Source organism: Nerophis lumbriciformis, linkage group LG11 (assembly GCF_033978685.3).
Source record: "Nerophis lumbriciformis linkage group LG11, RoL_Nlum_v2.1, whole genome shotgun sequence".
In the NCBI taxonomy this organism is placed as follows: domain Eukaryota; kingdom Metazoa; phylum Chordata; class Actinopteri; order Syngnathiformes; family Syngnathidae; genus Nerophis; species Nerophis lumbriciformis.
Window position 1 is genome coordinate 11,679,639 of NC_084558.2, and position 17,295 is coordinate 11,696,933.

Consider the following 17,295-nt stretch of genomic DNA (forward strand, 5'->3'; position numbering starts at 1 on the left):
TAAAATAAAAATACACACATACAATTTCCTTTTTTTCCCCCCAAAAAAATATTGAGAAATATACGACCAACAGTTACAGAATACAAAGGGTTAAATTACATATTATTTGGCCCTTTGGTGATCTACTCAAAATTAGGTGTACCCTGAAGTAGTATATGCTTCAACATGTTTCTGTGTGTATAAAATTCATGCACATAGGAACATAGCACCTTTTACCCTTCAACGTCCCCCAGAAAAACACACAATAAGGACCCTTAGGACCCAAACAAGTCTATTCAGAAAAAGTATTAGAAAAGTAATTAGAATATATTAATATAGATTATGAATTTGTTTCTTTATTACATATGTCATACCCTATTATAAGGTGCATGTGGGAGTGCATGTATTATTTATATTGCCATGAACAGGAGGTGACTTAGGACACAAACACAGACATCCTGCACCTACGGTTGTGGTCAAAAGTTTACATACGCTTGTAAAGAACGTAATGTCATGGCTGTCTTGAGTTTCCAATAATTTCTACAACTCTTATTTTTTTTGTGATAGAGTGATTGGAGCACATACTTGTTGGTCACAAAACATTCATGAAGTTTGGTTCTTTTATGAATTTATTATGGGTCTACTAAAAATGTGACCAAATCTGCTGGGTCAAAAGTATACATACAGCAATGTTAATATTTGGTTACATGTCCCTTGGCAAGTTTCACTGCACTAAGGCGCTTTTGGTAGCCATCCACAAGCTTCTGGCAAGCTTCTGGTTGAATTTTTGACCACTCCTCTTGACAAAATTGGTGCAGTTCAGCTAAATTTGTTGGTTTTCTGACATAGACTTGTTTCTTAAGCATTGTCCACACGTTTAAGCAGTGTTGGGACTAACGCGTTACAAAGTAACGCGTTACTGTAACGCCGTTAGTTTTGGCGGTAACTAGTAATCTAACGCATTATTTTTTATGTTATGTTATTTTACGTTATGTTTTATGTAGTATCGGCTAGAAACAGAAGATCTGAGTGTGTTTTATTGGAGCGCCGCAGTGTCGTCCTTCTGAATCTCTTGTGTCACAAGGGGGAGGCGCGCTCTGTGTGTGTCTGGGTGTGGGTGTGGGTGTGGGTGTGGGTGTGGGTGTGGGGAGGGGCGGGGAGGGGGGGGGAGTGCGCAATACAACGTAAACCGTTGGCCAACCAAAAAGTAACCACAGAACAATAGTGTTCTGTGGTTACTTTTTGGTTGGCCAAGCAGACGTGACGACAGGCTGTCCTCACTCAGGTCCGCACGGACCTGGAGGGGACGTGCCTTAAGTCCGGCTGGAAATCGGGAGAAATTCGGGAGAATAGTGGTCCCGGGGAGAGGCACTGAAATTCGGGAGGGTTGGCAAGTATGAAATTGTCTCACTTCTTTTCTTTTGTCGAGCACAAAGAAAAGAACATTTTAGTTAAATGTAAGTTGTGTCTTGGATCAAAGATCCCGTCTACTGCCCAAAACAACAATTCAAATCTGCCTGGTTAGGCTTTGTGTATGTCACTTGTGCCTTCCTTAGGTGAAGCCAGGTTTACAGCTATGTTGTTATTATGCTGTTTGTTACTTATGTATGTTATGTTGCAGCTATTTAAAATAGTTTTGTCAATTTGTTCTGGCCTGAAATAAATTGGCCCTTTGAAACATATCTTTGTCTTTGTGTGTTGTATGTAGACCACATTGCTTAGCAGAGTTCAGTGATGCAAATGCATGTCAAGTTGATCAACACATTGTATTATTCTCCGGTGCAATAACAGTACTGAAATTAAGGCTACAAGGGCATTAATGGGAGCTTTTAAAAACAAAAAGAAGAACAAATAAAGTAACTAAATAGTTACTTTTCACAGTAACGCATTACTTTTTGGTGTAAGTAACTGAGTTAGTAACTGAGTTACTTTTGAAATAAAGTAACTAGTAACTGTAACTAGTTACTTGTTTTCAGTAACTAACCCAACACTGTGTTTAAGTCAGGACTTTGGGAAGGCCATTCTAAAACCTTAATTCTAGCCTGATTGAGCCATTCCTTTACCACTTTTGAACGTGTGTTTAGGGTCATTGTCCTGTTGGAACACCCAACTGTGCCCAAGACCCAACATCCAGGCTGATGATTTTAGATTGTCCTGAAGAATTTGGAGGTAATCCTCCTTTTTCATTGTCCCATTTATACTCTGTAAAGCACCAGTTCCATTGGCACCAAAATGGTAGTAATACAGCATAATACTACACCACCATGCTTGACGGTAGGATGGTGTCCCTGGGATTAAAGGCCTCACCTTTTCTCCTCCAAACATATTGCTGGGTATTGTGGCCAAACAGCTCAATTTGTCTTTCATCTGACCACAGAACTTATCTTGATGGTCTTATCTTTGTCCATGTGATGTCAGATGAAACAAAAATTGAGCTGTTTGGCCACAATACCCAGCAATATGTTTGGAGGAGAAAAGGTGAGGCCAACCTAAAATCATCAGCCCGGAGGTTGGGTCTTGGGCAAAGTTGGGTGTTCCAACAGGACAATGACCCCAAACACAGGTCAAAAGTGGTAAAAGGAATGGCTAAATCAGGCTAAAATTAAGGTTTTAGAATGGCCTTCCCAAAGTCCTGACTTAAACGTGTGGACAATGCTGTAGAAACAAGTCCATGTCAGAAAACCAACACATTTAGCTGAACTGCACCTATTGTGTCAAGAGGAGTGGTCAACAATTCAACCAAACTGTTGTAGAAATTATTGGAAACTCAAGACAGCCATGAGATTATGTTCTTTACAAGTGTATGTAAACTTTTGACCACAAATGTATGTTATTTACAAGTGTATGTAAACTTTTGACCACGACTGTACATCCTAATTGGATCTGGAGTCTTGTTCAGTTTGACGCACTAAGAATGAGAACTGTCTGTCATTCTCTTCAGACAACACACAGGAAGTGACCTTGACTAAGAGCGCCAACGGTCTGGGCTTTAGCTTCGTTATGTGTGAGCTGGACCCGCCCATTCCGGACTTTGGCAGTCTGATCCGGATAAAGCAGCTTTTCCCCGACCAGCCGGCCCAGTTGAGTGGCAGGATCGATGAGGGAGATGTACTCTTGGCAATCGACGGCCAGTCGCTCAAAGACTTGTCTTATCCGGTATGTGGATTAGACTATTAGAGCTCTTCCGGATGTTATCATCCAGGTGGTTTGTCTGAGCAACTATCAGGTGAAAAAATCAGAAATTAATTTTTTTTGAGGTGGATACATAATTAGTTTTTTTTATTGTTACCGACCGAATTCAGTACAAAGGAATTACTGATTAACGTAATCAAACGGTATCGATTGTCGATACCTTTCTTGCATTTGACGTCAGTGAGTTCCAGTTGCAAGCTCAAGCACTTAGTGGGCAAACCTGTTTTTTAATAGGGGACTGTCTCGAGTTCATGTTGCTATTTTCCATGTCAACAAAGCTAGCATGCCTGATAGAAAGTAACTAAAAGTAAGGCTCCACTTTTCAAGCGAGTTCTATGCTAATTACCATTGCAAAGGCCATGTACATGCTATCAATTAGCATTGGCGTTTTTACGTAACGATTTCAAGACCTACAAATTTGGCAATCAAAACTTCAACTAAAATGCATGTTGCGATCAAACAGGTGGTGTGTAAGAAGTACAGCACTTAGGGCCTGATTTATTAAAGGTTTCCCTGTGCTAAAACACGTGCAAACCTGATGGCACACGCAAAGCTGATCTACTAAACGTGTGCAAAGTGGATCGCATCTCTTAAGTGAGCAAAAGTAGGCGTGCAATCCATTTTGCGTCTCTGTCTTCATTAATATCCAAAATATATGCTGATCATCAAAACACCCACAGTACTGGGAGGAGAAAATGCAATAATAATTATTTAGCATGAACAATGTGATTAATTAACATTTATCACTGTTTTGCCAGCACTATTTAGGGTTTTATTTAGCACGTGTTAGAAGTGCAAACTGACAGTTCCACAAACGGCTGCAGGATGCAAGGAAGGACGACAATCCTGTGCGTTCTACGTGTGTGTGTCAACATTATGAATGGCCAAATCGTATGTTCAGCAAATTCCTTTTATAATTTGATGTCTGCTGGATGACTTATGAAGCTGATTAAACTATTTTAGTTGAAGCATTTTAGTGTGTGCTCGTGTTTTTAATGTTGTTTTAATTTCTTTAAAATGAGGAAATATAATACTACAGTATAATATATCTCCGACATGAAAGACGTCTTTTATTAGGCATTTTCTTGAATCATTTCAGAAGCACGAATGCACTGGTGATGTGATCCATGGCTTCGCACATAGAATTAAGTGTCAGTGTGCATATGTGTCTGTTGTTTAGGTTGCGATTGAGAAAATGTGTTACAGATTATACATGCGTGGTAACATGAATGTGCAGAAAATGATCGTCGATTTAAATACTCATTTAAATAAGGCGGTCCGCACCACTTTTCAATTCCACACGCAGTGTCAGTAGATCTACTCAGTACACGCTAGTTATTTTTTGCACACGCTATCTAGTGCATTGTATTTGGATCTTAGTAAATCAAGCCCTTAGAGCAGGGGTCCCCGCCAGCGTCCAAAATCCAACCCGCGGAAAGTACCAAGTAAAAAAAAAATATATATATAAATATTTTTGTTTTGATTATTATTTTTTTCAAATATGTCCTTTCTAATCAATTTTGTTACTCTCGGTGTCTCTTAGCCGCTCAGGCAAATCATATTGTCTAAAAATGCCTTTTCCCATCAATAACGTGACATCATCAGCGGCAAATGTGCGCTCTTTCAGTCAATTAGTGCGCGAGGAATATATATATATATATATATATATATATATATATATATATATATATATATATATACATATAAACATATATATATATATATATATATATATATATATATATATATATATATATATATAAACAGCCCGGCCCTCGGCCAAATTGTTTTAACCCAATGTGAACCCGAGTCAAAAAGTATGGGGACTCCTGCCTTAGAGTATAAACAATTTTTAGGGCTCATCAAAAGACAAGACTGGCACCTTCAACGTGATGGCAAAGACTACTTCCTGACTACGGCAGCACACCAAGGACAAAATTAAATGAATGCATACTTGCAAATGAGACTCAGAAGTGTAAGAAAACAAGATACAACAATTGGACAGCACAGTTGTCATTGTGAACTCAGGGTTTATTGGGAAAAAATGGCCTTTTATTTTTACACAAATTAACATTCATTAACACACACAAACTACCGAAACTTGGTACTGTTAAGTACTGTCCGATACCCAGGTACCGGGAATTGGTACCGTTTTGGTTCAAATGTAAAAAGCACCCAATCACTAGTAGGGGAGGCACCAAAAATACTATTATTTTGCCAAATAATGTACTCTTTCTATTTTTGTCCTCCAGAAAGTGCTAAAGCTGTTCAAAACGTCCCAACCTGAGGTCCGGCTGACGTTATGTCGGCCTTCACCAGGTAACACTCACCCATTTCCTGACAAACTTGGACATAGTCTTGCTGTATTTTTACACATTGTGTTTTCTCCAGGGACCCTTCCCTCCATCCATCAGCTCACAGGAACATGAGCAATACAAGACGACATTCGGAGGCAGGGCTTTGCTTCCTGGCAACACACGGCATGCTAACAGGGATACAAAGACCCGTCTGCTAAATGACAGCAGGTCAGTGACGTGTCCACATGATAACCAAACAGCTGGAGTTCAGGGCATTAGGGGATTAGAAGAAGTTTGTTTGTTTTTTTGATTGAGGCCTACACTGATTTCCCAATAACAAATGAATATTTCTAAACAAAAATAATAAAATAAAATCTGAGAAACTGGCTTGTAGGGATGAAATAGCCTCTGTATTTTTTCCTGACCTGACGTATATTCCGCTCTACCCCGGTATTGAGCACTGTATAACGGATAAACCACAGAAACTTTGGCTATATTTTTAAACATGTAGGCATGTAAGGTTTTGTTCAATTAATTTAGGTATTTTTGCATCTGTCTTTTCCCAGTGTACTAAAAAACTAAGATGAATCTGTGACTGCTGCAGACATACAATTATTGGCGGGTTTGTGGAAAGAAGAATTCAGGTAAATGTACAATACATCCTTGCTCAATCCTTGTGTGGAATTGGTGGGGTTTAACATTAGGAATCATAATTAAAGTGATTGTTTGCCACAGTTATGCGTCTGCTTCAGTGACGTGCAGTCACTAGTGGCAGGTGAGGCGGGGCCTCACCTGCCATCATGGAAAGAAAAAAAATGTAAAAAGAAAAAATAAATAATTAAATTGTTATATGTATCCAGTGATTATACTATAAAGTTATTTTCCATTTAACTTCACCAGTTTTAGATTATTTTTATTCAAAATCGCTGAATTTTCACATTTGCCGTTCAAATACTGAGAAGAGACGGTGCGGTGAACAGCAGCCAGTTGAGGCACGTCACTCAGTGCCTCAACATGGATTCCGGACTCGGCTAACTGCTGGCCTGCTGTGCAGTGAGACTGTATTGCTATATGAATTATATTATACATTTCCATAGTTTAGTTAGCTGAGGTATATAATGTACAGTGTATTTTGTCAACAACTGTATGTGTGTAACGTATTTCTTGTGCTGAGCGATCATAAAACGGCTGCAAAAGACGCACTGGCTGAGGCTCCAGTAATCCCGCCTCCTGCACCCCCGCCGTAGAATTGTTATATCAACTAAAGCCCACACTTAAACTTTCCATGTGCAAGATTGAATCTATTTAAAAAAGTTATTTCATAAGAAGCCAAAAAGTGCAAAAACAATCATGTTCGTGTTGGAGGAGTTGCGAATGACTGCGGGGCCACAACATTAGGTACACCGGCAGACTGCAGGTGTATCTAATTCACAACTCCTCCAACACGAACATTATTGTTTTTGCACTTTTTGGCTTCTTATTAAATAACTTTTGTAACCTATTTTCATGGGCTTTCCTCTTTGTGATGTTAAGTCCCTGTTATGCACTGTTATACAGTATATGCCTTGAGCTCTTATTTTGAAGGCGCTAAGAGCGGAAGTGATGACACGTTGCGGAGGTTTTTGAAAGAAGGTAAATAAAGTGGTCCTCGTGTAACCTGGACCCTCCATGTTTGTTATTTTGTAGTTTCATACAGTATAGGCGACATTTATAAACCCTCGGTTACACTTTTTTAAATAGATTCAATCTTGCACGTGGAAAGTTTAAGTGAGGGTTTTAGTTGCGGCGCATGGACTTAATTTATAAGTAAAGGTAAGACCATAATAACGTTTTTTAACGTCTTTTTTGTGTGCTACAGTTTGTATGTGTAAAGTTAAAGTTAAGTTAAAGTACCAATGATTGTCACACACACACTAGGTGTAATGAAATTTGTCATCTGCATTTGACCCATCCCCTTGATCACCCCCTGGGAGGTGAGGGGAGCAGTGGGCAGCAGCGGCGTCGCACCCGGGAATAATTTTTGGTGATTTAACCCCCAATTCCAACCCTTGATGCTGAGTGCCAAGCAGGGAAGAATGCTGGTATGAGCTTTTAAACATAACCCGTTAACTGCTGCCAATCAAATGGTGAATAAGATACTCTTTAGGGTTCATATGTTTGTAAATCTGACTGTGATGAAGTCAGTGCCTCACCAGCCATCAACCTCACCGCACGTCACTGGTCTGCTTAGAGGACGCTAACTTGAACGTCCTGCAAATATTATATCCCGCCCTCTCTCTGCTCCGAGCATGTGACCTACATTCCATAACTAACTACAAAAGTACACTTCATTCATTAACGGTGTTACAAAAAAGATCAGTTAGAATAATACATAATGTTGGATATAGAGAAAATACAAACCCTTTATTTATTGAATCAAAAATACTGAAATTTCACGACATAGTGAATTTGCAAACAGCTAAAATTATACACAAAGCAAACTATAACCTGCTACCCAAGAATATACAACAATTCTTCTCAAAAAAGAGGAGTAATATAATCTTAGAGAAAAATGTAACTTAAAACATGTGTATGCACGTACAACACTTAAGACCTTCAGTATATCAGTAAGTGGAATTAAATTATGGAATGGATTAAGCAAAGCAATCAAACAATGTACTAATATGATCCACTTCAAGAAACTATTCAAACTTAAAGTGTTTACAAAGTACAAAGAAGAAGAACCATGATAAACATTCTACATTTATTTCATCCATCCATCCGTTCATTTTCAAAATAATCTTACTCATCTCACCATATGAAATGTAACTTACTTCACAGAGTATTATTTATTTATGTATTTATTTTTATTGTGATTACTTATGGAGTACATTGTGAATAAATTGAGAACAGGAAGTGAACAAAGGTTTTAGCAACTGTTATGTAAAAGAAAAGGGGTAGGATTAAATAAGCTCTGCTTCTTCCTACTCCTTTTCGAACATGTTGAAAAGAGAAACTGGAAATTGTAATGTATCATGTTGTATGCTTGCATGTTCCAAATAAACTCAAACTCAAACTCAAACTCACTTAACACACATGCGCAGTAGACCAGTAACAATATCACGTCACACTCAGGGATGGGTACCGAAATTCCTATTTTTATAGGCACCGACCGAATTCTGTCAGTACTACCGGGACGTCATGCTTAGTTGCAGACTAAACCCCGGCTCAAACACTTGGCGGGCAAACAAGCACTCTGAGCAGACCCAGTCGGACTGCCTCTAGGTAATGTTGCAATTTTCATTGCCAACAAAGCAAGTGTGCCTGATAGAAAGCTGATACAGCAAGGCTCCACTTTTCAAAATGCGCTAGCTCGCTGCTAATTAACATTGGATTTGCCATAGACATGCTACTGGTCTGCGTTAGCGATTTTTTCATGGCGATTTCAACACCTCAAAATTTGGTAAGGAAAAATACGACTAAGATGCACTTTACAACAGTCATAGCTGGTGTGTAATAAGTACAATACATACACTGTAAACACTTTGTAGGGCTCAACAAAAGACTAGATTCAGCTTAATGGCAAATACTCTCTTCTCCCTGATTAGGCAACACACCACACATTACTGCCATCTAACATCTTGGAATAGCAACTGCATTCAAAGCCATTTGATACTTGCAGAGGAGATTCAGAAGTGTAAGAAATCAAGATATAACAACTGGACAGCACAGTTATATCTGTGATGTGGCGGTCCATAAAAAATAATATGACGGACCTCGTAAAATGATGTGGCGGGCAACATAGAATGACGTGGGGAGCCTTTTAAAATGACATTGAGAGCCACATAACCTGCTCCTTAACCCGCTCAGTGGCCTAGTGGTTAGAGTGTCCGCCCTTTGATCGGTAGGTTGTGAGTTCAAACCCCGGCCGAGTCATACCAAAGACTATAAAAATGGGACCCATTACCTCAGCATCGAGTGTTGGAATTGGGGGTTAAATCACCAAAATGATTCCCGAGCACGGCCACCGCTGCTGCTCACTGCTCCCCTCACCTCCCAAGGGGTGGAACAAGGGGATGGGTCAAACAATTTCCTTTGTGGATCATTAAAGTTTGTCTAAGTTTAAACGCAGAGAGTAATTTCACCACACCTAGTGTGTGTGAGTCACTATCAGTGGTACTTTAAATTTAAAATAATGTGACAGGCATTATAAAATAATGCAGCGAACTACGTAAAATGACGAGGAGCACCACAGAAAATGATCAGGCGGGCCATATAAAGCAATGCAGACCACATAAAATGGCGTGGCGGGCAACATTGAATAAAGTGACAGACCACATAAAAGATGTGCCGAGTGAGATTTTTGCCTATGGGATATGGGTTTGGTAGCTGTATTTAAAACATCCATCCATTTCCTACTGCTTGTCCCTTAACATCTTCATTCAAAAATAAATATTCCAATAGTTGTAACTCCTCTGTAAGCCACAAGGTGGCAGAGTTGTGTTGGTAAAAGGCAACTTTGTGCTGTTTCAGTTTCACCTTGAGGAGCCACAAGCACTAATACAACTCATGTTATTTCTTTTCACAGGAAACCAGAATACACACAACAGGACAAGAGGACCAAACTATATCGGACAGCCTGTGTGTATTTATCATTACATTAAACACCTGTTCACAGGTTTTGTTTGAGGACGCAACAATTTACTCACCGAAATAAAAGTGCCTAAAATGAGTCTGACCTCAGTGTGGATGACTAAAAGAAACTTTGGTTAAATATCAAGGACAAAAGAGACACTAGCACACACCTCCTTGGGTGAAGAGGAGCCACTAATAGTTCCTTGAATGAGGGTCCATGTATTTCGGTGAAACCCAGTAGTGCATCTGGATCCCATCAGAACTTGTGCTCCCTTTGCAAATGATCCCAAATGTTTCTAATTATGCCAGCGGAGACGGCCCAAGGCTGTGTGTGTGTGTGTGTGTGTGTGTGTGTGTGTGTGTGTGTGTGTGTGTGTGTGTGTGTGTGTGTGTGTGTGTGTGTGTGTGTGTGTGTGTGTGTGTGTGTGTGAGTGTGTGTAATCGCCCTGAAGGACATGCACACCCAAACACTGGCCTCTGTTTATTCATGAGCAGAGAAACAGAAAATGGACAGCGCGGTCTTGACCTCTGCGGCCTCTGCTAAGGTCACTGCACGCGGCGACGACTGACGAAGGATTGATGGAGTATGGATAGATGTTCTTCCTTGTCACTTCACTTATGTCTCAAGTTCTGTCCAATTGAGGGGGTCGGGGTGAGTAACCTAATAATGAAATATGATGATTGTTACCTCCAGTCAAACCACAAGGCTTTATATCGGTTGCTAGTAATCACACTTAACTTGGTGCAGGGCAGCCGTGACAAAAAATAAATACAATCTTGACATGAATATTTGTTGCTTTTTGCAATTTTACTCAATGCAAAGATAGAACATAGAAATCCAAACAATACTACACCAGAATCCAAAAGATTAAGAATGTCTAAGACTGCCTGCAGCTCCCTATCAAAAATGTAAAATAGTTTGTTCCACCTGGATAGCAGTAAACCTAGCTTGGAACAGTCAACACAGACGTCATAACGTCATCAAAGCTGACCATTAAGCATGCACCAACATTTTGAAAAAGGATGGAGAGATAGAAGAAAGCTGAAATAAAATAAATATATATCTATATTTTGCATTTCATATTGCACATGACTGTGGTGCGTTCAAGGACCCTCGGTAAATGTGAGAAACAGAGGTTTCTCTAGGGGAGACTTGACTCCCAGGAGATGCACTGATAATAAAAATGATGTGTTATTATGATTTGTATTATCTACTGAAGATAATCATATGTATATCAGATAATATCTACTTTATACTGAAGTAAAGGAAAATTTGACAGCTGTGCAATCATTTATACGTATTTAAGTGGGGTGAGTTTTTCCTTGCCCTTATGTGGGCTCTGTACCGAGGATGTCGTTGTCGCTTGTACAGCCCTTTGAGACACTTGTGATTTAGGGCTATATAAATAAACATTGATTGATTGATTGAAGTAAATCATGACAGGATATATTATCATTTAAGTTAATATTCTGACCACTTTACAGTATACATAATTTGTTGCCTTTTTGTACTTTTTTTTCCAAACAAAATCAAATTATTTAGAGGCATATTTAGATATAAGTTCTAAATATGTTAAACCAAATTTTAAAAAGTCAAAAACGTAATTAACAGGGGTGCTAAAAAATTGATTTACACGCAAATCACAATTCTTATTTATCATGATTCTGAATTAATTCCTAAATTTAAAAAAAAATGTATTACATTTTATTTTATTTTTTTTCTTTAAAGTATCAATTTTTAAAAATACGTTTTTTTTAGGCCATCTCGGCGTTTACTCCATGCATGTATACGTCAGCAGCCAAGAGGGACTTTGTAACTTTTTTTTAACTTGTTTTGAAAAGCTTTCATGATCATTTTTATACCGTTTATAATGGTTTGAATCAAGAATCGTCACCACAAAAATCCAAATTGAAACGTGAGTTGTTGGAAAAATAATATCTTACACGTGTTTTAAAAAAGCAATAATTTGCTTGTTTGAGGCGGCTTCATTGGGTTTAGGGTGTGTTGGGGGCCTTTTAGGTGTCTTGTGTATGGGGGCCCAGAATTTGGCACTAAGCCCCTGACCGCAGCACATAATCAACAGGTTTGGGAGGGCCTGGAGCCTATCCCAGCTGCACTCGGGCAGAAGTCACCACCTCATCGCAGAACATTGAATAGTATGAAGAAAAAAAGGAAAAACAGACTCAGGGTCTTCCTGAGGTAATTTTCCAACTTTTTTTTTTTTACTTTTTTTTTCTTTTTTTTTATGTCAATGACTATAATAAAATAGAGCTGGGCACAGTTTTAGTGTGTGCCTACGTCAAACACTGTGACATATGTGTGTTGAATGTGTTCTGTTGAACTTGCCAGTAATCAAATCCTCAACATGTACTGAACAAAACACCAAAACTTACAGAAACTAAAACCAGTGCCATTTATGGAAATAGTACATCTTTCTAAGAAACCAGCACAGAGTGAGCCATAACTTGCTTTGAAAAGCCATTAAAAAAATACAAGAATCCTGAAATTGACCGGCGGTTGCGACCAGTCCAGTCCAGACGGGTTAGGCTCCAGCTCATTCGCAACCCTAACGAGAACCAGCAGTATAAAAAAATAGATGTACTGATACTGGATATGACAACCAAATAACTTGACCAAGGAATGTTAACACACATACTAAATCAAGATCCATGTCTGTCTGCTCCAGCGTAGTCCCTAAATTGATGTCAGCAAGAATTTTATTTTTCAGACTCCCAACCCAAGGGCTGGATGAGGTTGATTTTTGTAATGCTAGAGCTGTGTGAAACACCACCCAGACAAATGGGCACAATGATGCACTTTGGCAGGCCTCAAAGGACTTTCTCTGCATTACAGGGCATTGTGAACCGTTCACATTTTCCACGGCAGTGCTACTGTGACGCACGCTGCCGTCCACAGACAGCCGTGGATGCTCCAGGGTTACACGCAGCAGGCCGTCTGCCTACTTGAATGTCAACTCCACTCTCATCCCTCCACTCTATTTCCTCATTTAAATGTGTTAAGTGGACTGCCATCATTTTAAAAACAAACCATGTTATTCTTTAGAACAGGGGTGTCAAACTCATTTTCATTGAGGGCCACATCGCAGTAATGGTTGCTTTCAGAGGGCCACTTTTTTAGAATTAATTTACATTATGCATGCGGGTAATAACCTGTGATTAACTATGATTAATCGAAATGCATATGCATTTGATTATTAGATTGTTTAATGTATAACTTGCTTTAAAATCATAAATAAAGGTGACAAGCAGGTATTTAACTATTTGTTTTCATCTCACAAAAATTGTTTTTGCAATACAGCATATAATATAATTGGCATGATCAGATAATATTAAAGTTTAAAATATGCATTTTTTTTCTGTCAAAATTGAAAGAACGAATGCATTTAGTAAAAGGAAAAAGAAAAAAAGGAAGTATTTTATTGAAACCCGTTTTTCCAGGCTTTCGCAGGCCATTAAAATGATGTGGCGGGCCAGAAGTGGCCCCCGGGCCTTGAGTTTGACACCTGTGCTTTAGAAGGACCTCATATAACCAAGCATCTCATGTAGGAAGCAAAATGGACTCTACTTCTACAGGCAGGGGTGGGTAGCAACGCGATACATTTACTCATTTACATTTACTTAATACACTTCTTGGATGAATTATGCTGTAACATGCTTTTTTACTTTTACTTTAGTATTTTCGTAAGGAAACACTACTTTTACTGAGTTTCATTCCGATCGCTAGATTTATTTATAATCTATTGATTATTGCTTGCAAAGACATATTAATTTAGCTCGTTAAAAAGACTTCTCCCAGCAGGCACAGTAACATGACTCTGTTTCACCAATCCAACGTAAGCACTAGTGACCTTTGACTCCATTTCACCAATCAAATGCAGCCTGGCAGTCACATGACCGAACTCAAACCACACACTAGTGTTGTCCCGATACCAATATTTTGGTACCGGTACCAAAGTTATTTTGATACTTTTCGGTACTGTTCTAAATAAAGGGGACCACAAAAAATTGCATTATTGGCTTTATTTGAACAAAAAATCTTACGGTACATTAAACATATGTTTCTTATTGCAAGTTTGTCCTTAAATAAAATAGTGAACCTTCAAGACAACTTGTCTTTTATTAGTAAGTAAGCAAATAAAGGTTCCTAATTTAACTGCTGACATATGCAGTAACAAATTGTGTCATTTTCCATTGCATTATTTTTGTCAAAATTAATTTGAAAAAATTAAGTGGTAGAAAATTAATTATTAATCTACTTGTTCATTTACTGTTAATATCTGCTTACTTTCTGCGATGAGGTGGCGACTTGTCCAGGGTGTACCCCGCCTTCCGCCCGATTGTAGCTGAGATAGGCTCCAGTGCCCCCAGCGACCCCGAAGGGAATAAGCGGTAGAAAATGGATGGATGGAGATGCTTACTTTCTCCAGGGACATATTTCCTGAGTTTATAAACATAATATACATTTAAAAAAAACGAAAGAAGATGTTGTGATACCAAAAATTATTGACGTAATTATAGTAGTATTGACTAGATACGCTACTGTACTTAGTATCATTACAGTGGATGTTAGGTGTAGATCCACCAATGGTGTTTGTTTACATTTTGACGGCGGTGAGCTACGGTGGGGGGTGGCGGACCGGTACTTTCCAGGGGCGGTATAGTACCGAATATGATTCATTAGTATCGCGGCACTATACTAATACCGGTATACCATACAACCCTACTACACACTGTAAAAAGTGACATGACTTCAGCCGAGGCAGCACAACTTTTGAATGTTTACTTACAAGCAAGGAAAAAGACTTATATAGTATGCGCTGTAATCTTTGTCAATAGAAAAGTTCACATTTCAGCCTACAAGAATCCCACTTCCAACAAGAGAAAACACGTTGCAGTAAGTTGTGGATGCATTAATTTTAATCTAACGTTATGCTAACATTAGCCTTTTTATTGCATCATAAGTGACTGTAAAGTGTGTCAAATTTAAATAAATAAATGATAAATGGGTTGTACTTGTATAGCGCTTTTCTACCTTCAAGGTACTCAAAGCGCTTTGACACTACTTCCACATTTACCCATTCACACACACATTCACACACTGATGGAGGGAGCTGCCATGCAAGGCGCTAACCAACACCCATCAGGAGCAAGGGTGAAGTGTCTTGCTCAGGACACAACGGACATGACGAGGTTGGTACTAGGTGGGGATTGAACCAGGGACCCTCGGGTTGCGCACGGCCACTCTTCCACTGCACCACGCCGTCCCTTGTAATGTATACGGTAGTAGTGTCGCTGTCTTACGTTGCAGTATATTATAGATGTTTTTTTATGTTCAAGCTAATGTTATGCGAACAATAACCTTGTAATAAAGTCAAAAGTGACTACGAAATGTGTAACAATTTGTAGTTTATATGCCGTGGTAGTGTCTCTGTGTCATGTTGCAGTGAGTTGTAGATGTTTTTATGTTTAAGTTGGTAATGTTATGCTAACATTATCCCTGTTATTAGATAATAAGTGACTGTGAAATGTATGAAATGTGTAGTATATGCTGTAGTAGTGTTTCTGTGTCATGTTGCGGTGAGTTGTGGATGTTTTTTTATGTTCAAGCTAATGTTATGCTAACATTAGCTCTGTTATTACGTCATAATTGACTGTTAAATTTGTCGTATATACAGTCGCGATCAAAAGTTTACATACACTTGTAAAGAACATAATGTCATGTCTGTCTTGAGTTTCCAATAATTTCTACGACTCTTATTTTTGTGATAGAGTGATTGGCGCACACACTTGTTGGCCACAAAAACATTAATGAAGTTTGGTTCTTTTATGAATTTATTATGGGTCTACTGAAAATGTGACCAAATCTGCTGGGTCAAAAGTATACATACAGCAATGTTAATATTTGGTTACATGTCCCTTGGCAAGTTTCACTGCAATAAGGCGCTTTTGGTAGCCATCCACAAGCTTCTGGCAAGCTTCTGGTTGAATTTTTGACCACTCCTCTTGACAAAACTGACCACAGAACTTTCTTCCATAAGGTATTATCTTTGTCCATGTGATGTCAGATGAAACAAAAATTTGGGGATTGAACCTGGAACCCTCAGGTTGCTGGCATGGCCGCTCTACAAACCGAGCTACGCTGCTAAGCTTTCACCTGCTGCTGAGAGAAACTTGGTCAGGATGATGAAGAGTCAAACGAGAACCACCAAAAAGCAGGTCTGCAATGAATTGGAAGCTGCTGGAACACAGGTGTCAGTATCCACAGTTAAGTGTGTTTTGCATCGCCATGGACTGAGAGGCTATACCATGAAAGAAGGAAGCCCTTGTTCCAGAAGCGACAATTTAAGGCTTGTCTAAAGTTTGCTGCTGATCACATGGACAAAGATAAGACCTTCTGGAGGAAAGTTCTGTGGTCAGATGAAACAAAAATTGAGCTGTTTGGCCACAATACATAGCGATATGTTTGGAGGAGAAAAGGTGAGGCCTTTAATCCCAGGAACACCATCCCTACCGTCAAGCATGGTAGTGGTAGTATTATGCTCTGGGCCTGTTTTGATGCCAATGGAACTGGTGCTTTACAGAGAGTAAATGGGACAATGAAAAAGGAGGATTACCTCCAAATTCTTCAGGACAACCTAAAATCATCAGCCTGGAGGTTGGGTCTTGGGCGCAGTTGAGTGTAAAGGTAAAGGAATGGCTAAATCAGGCTAGAAATAAGGTTTTAGAATGGCCTTCCCAAAGTCCTGACTTAAACGTGTGGACAATGCTGAAGAAACAAGTCCATGTCAGAAAACCAACCTGAACTGCACCAATTTTGTCAAGAGGAGTTGTCAAAAATTCAACCAGAAGTTTACCAGAAGCTTGTGGATGGCTACTAAAAGCGCCTTATTTTGGGACATGTAACCAAATATTAACATTGCTGTATGTACACTTTTGACCCAGCAGATTTGGTCACATTTTCAGTAGACCCATAATAAAGTCATAAAAGAACCAAACTTCATGAATGTTTTTTGTGACCAACAAGTATGTGCTCCAATCACTATATCACAAAAAAATAAGAGTTGTAGAAATGATTGGAAACTCAAGACAGCCATGACATTATGTTCTTTACAAGTGTATGTAAACTTCTGACCACGGCTGTATATGCTGTGGTAGGATCTCTGTAATAAAAACAGTACATCAGAAGTTACTC

At 39.0% G+C, this 17,295-nt stretch overlaps 1 protein-coding gene across 5 annotated transcripts in view; it reads left to right on the forward strand.

The window, feature by feature from the left end:
- The window catches only part of frmpd2 (FERM and PDZ domain containing 2), a 31,914-nt gene extending 21,551 nt beyond the window's left edge, over window positions 1–10,363 (forward strand). For 4 of the 5 annotated variants that reach the window (XM_061967392.2, XM_061967394.2, XM_061967393.2 and 1 more), the window contains 5 exons: window positions 2,921–3,135; window positions 5,424–5,490; window positions 5,563–5,696; window positions 6,035–6,112; window positions 10,036–10,363. In XM_061967392.2, the coding sequence (XP_061823376.1) occupies window positions 2,921–3,135; window positions 5,424–5,490; window positions 5,563–5,600 (320 nt within the window). In that variant the 3' untranslated portion in view covers window positions 5,601–5,696; window positions 6,035–6,112; window positions 10,036–10,363. Of the gene's footprint in view, window positions 1–2,920; window positions 3,136–5,423; window positions 5,491–5,562; window positions 5,697–6,034; window positions 6,113–10,035 lie in introns of those variants that run through there. The other variant, XM_061967395.2, reaches the window with a different exon arrangement.
- The last annotated feature ends 6,932 nt before the right edge of the window (window positions 10,364–17,295 follow it).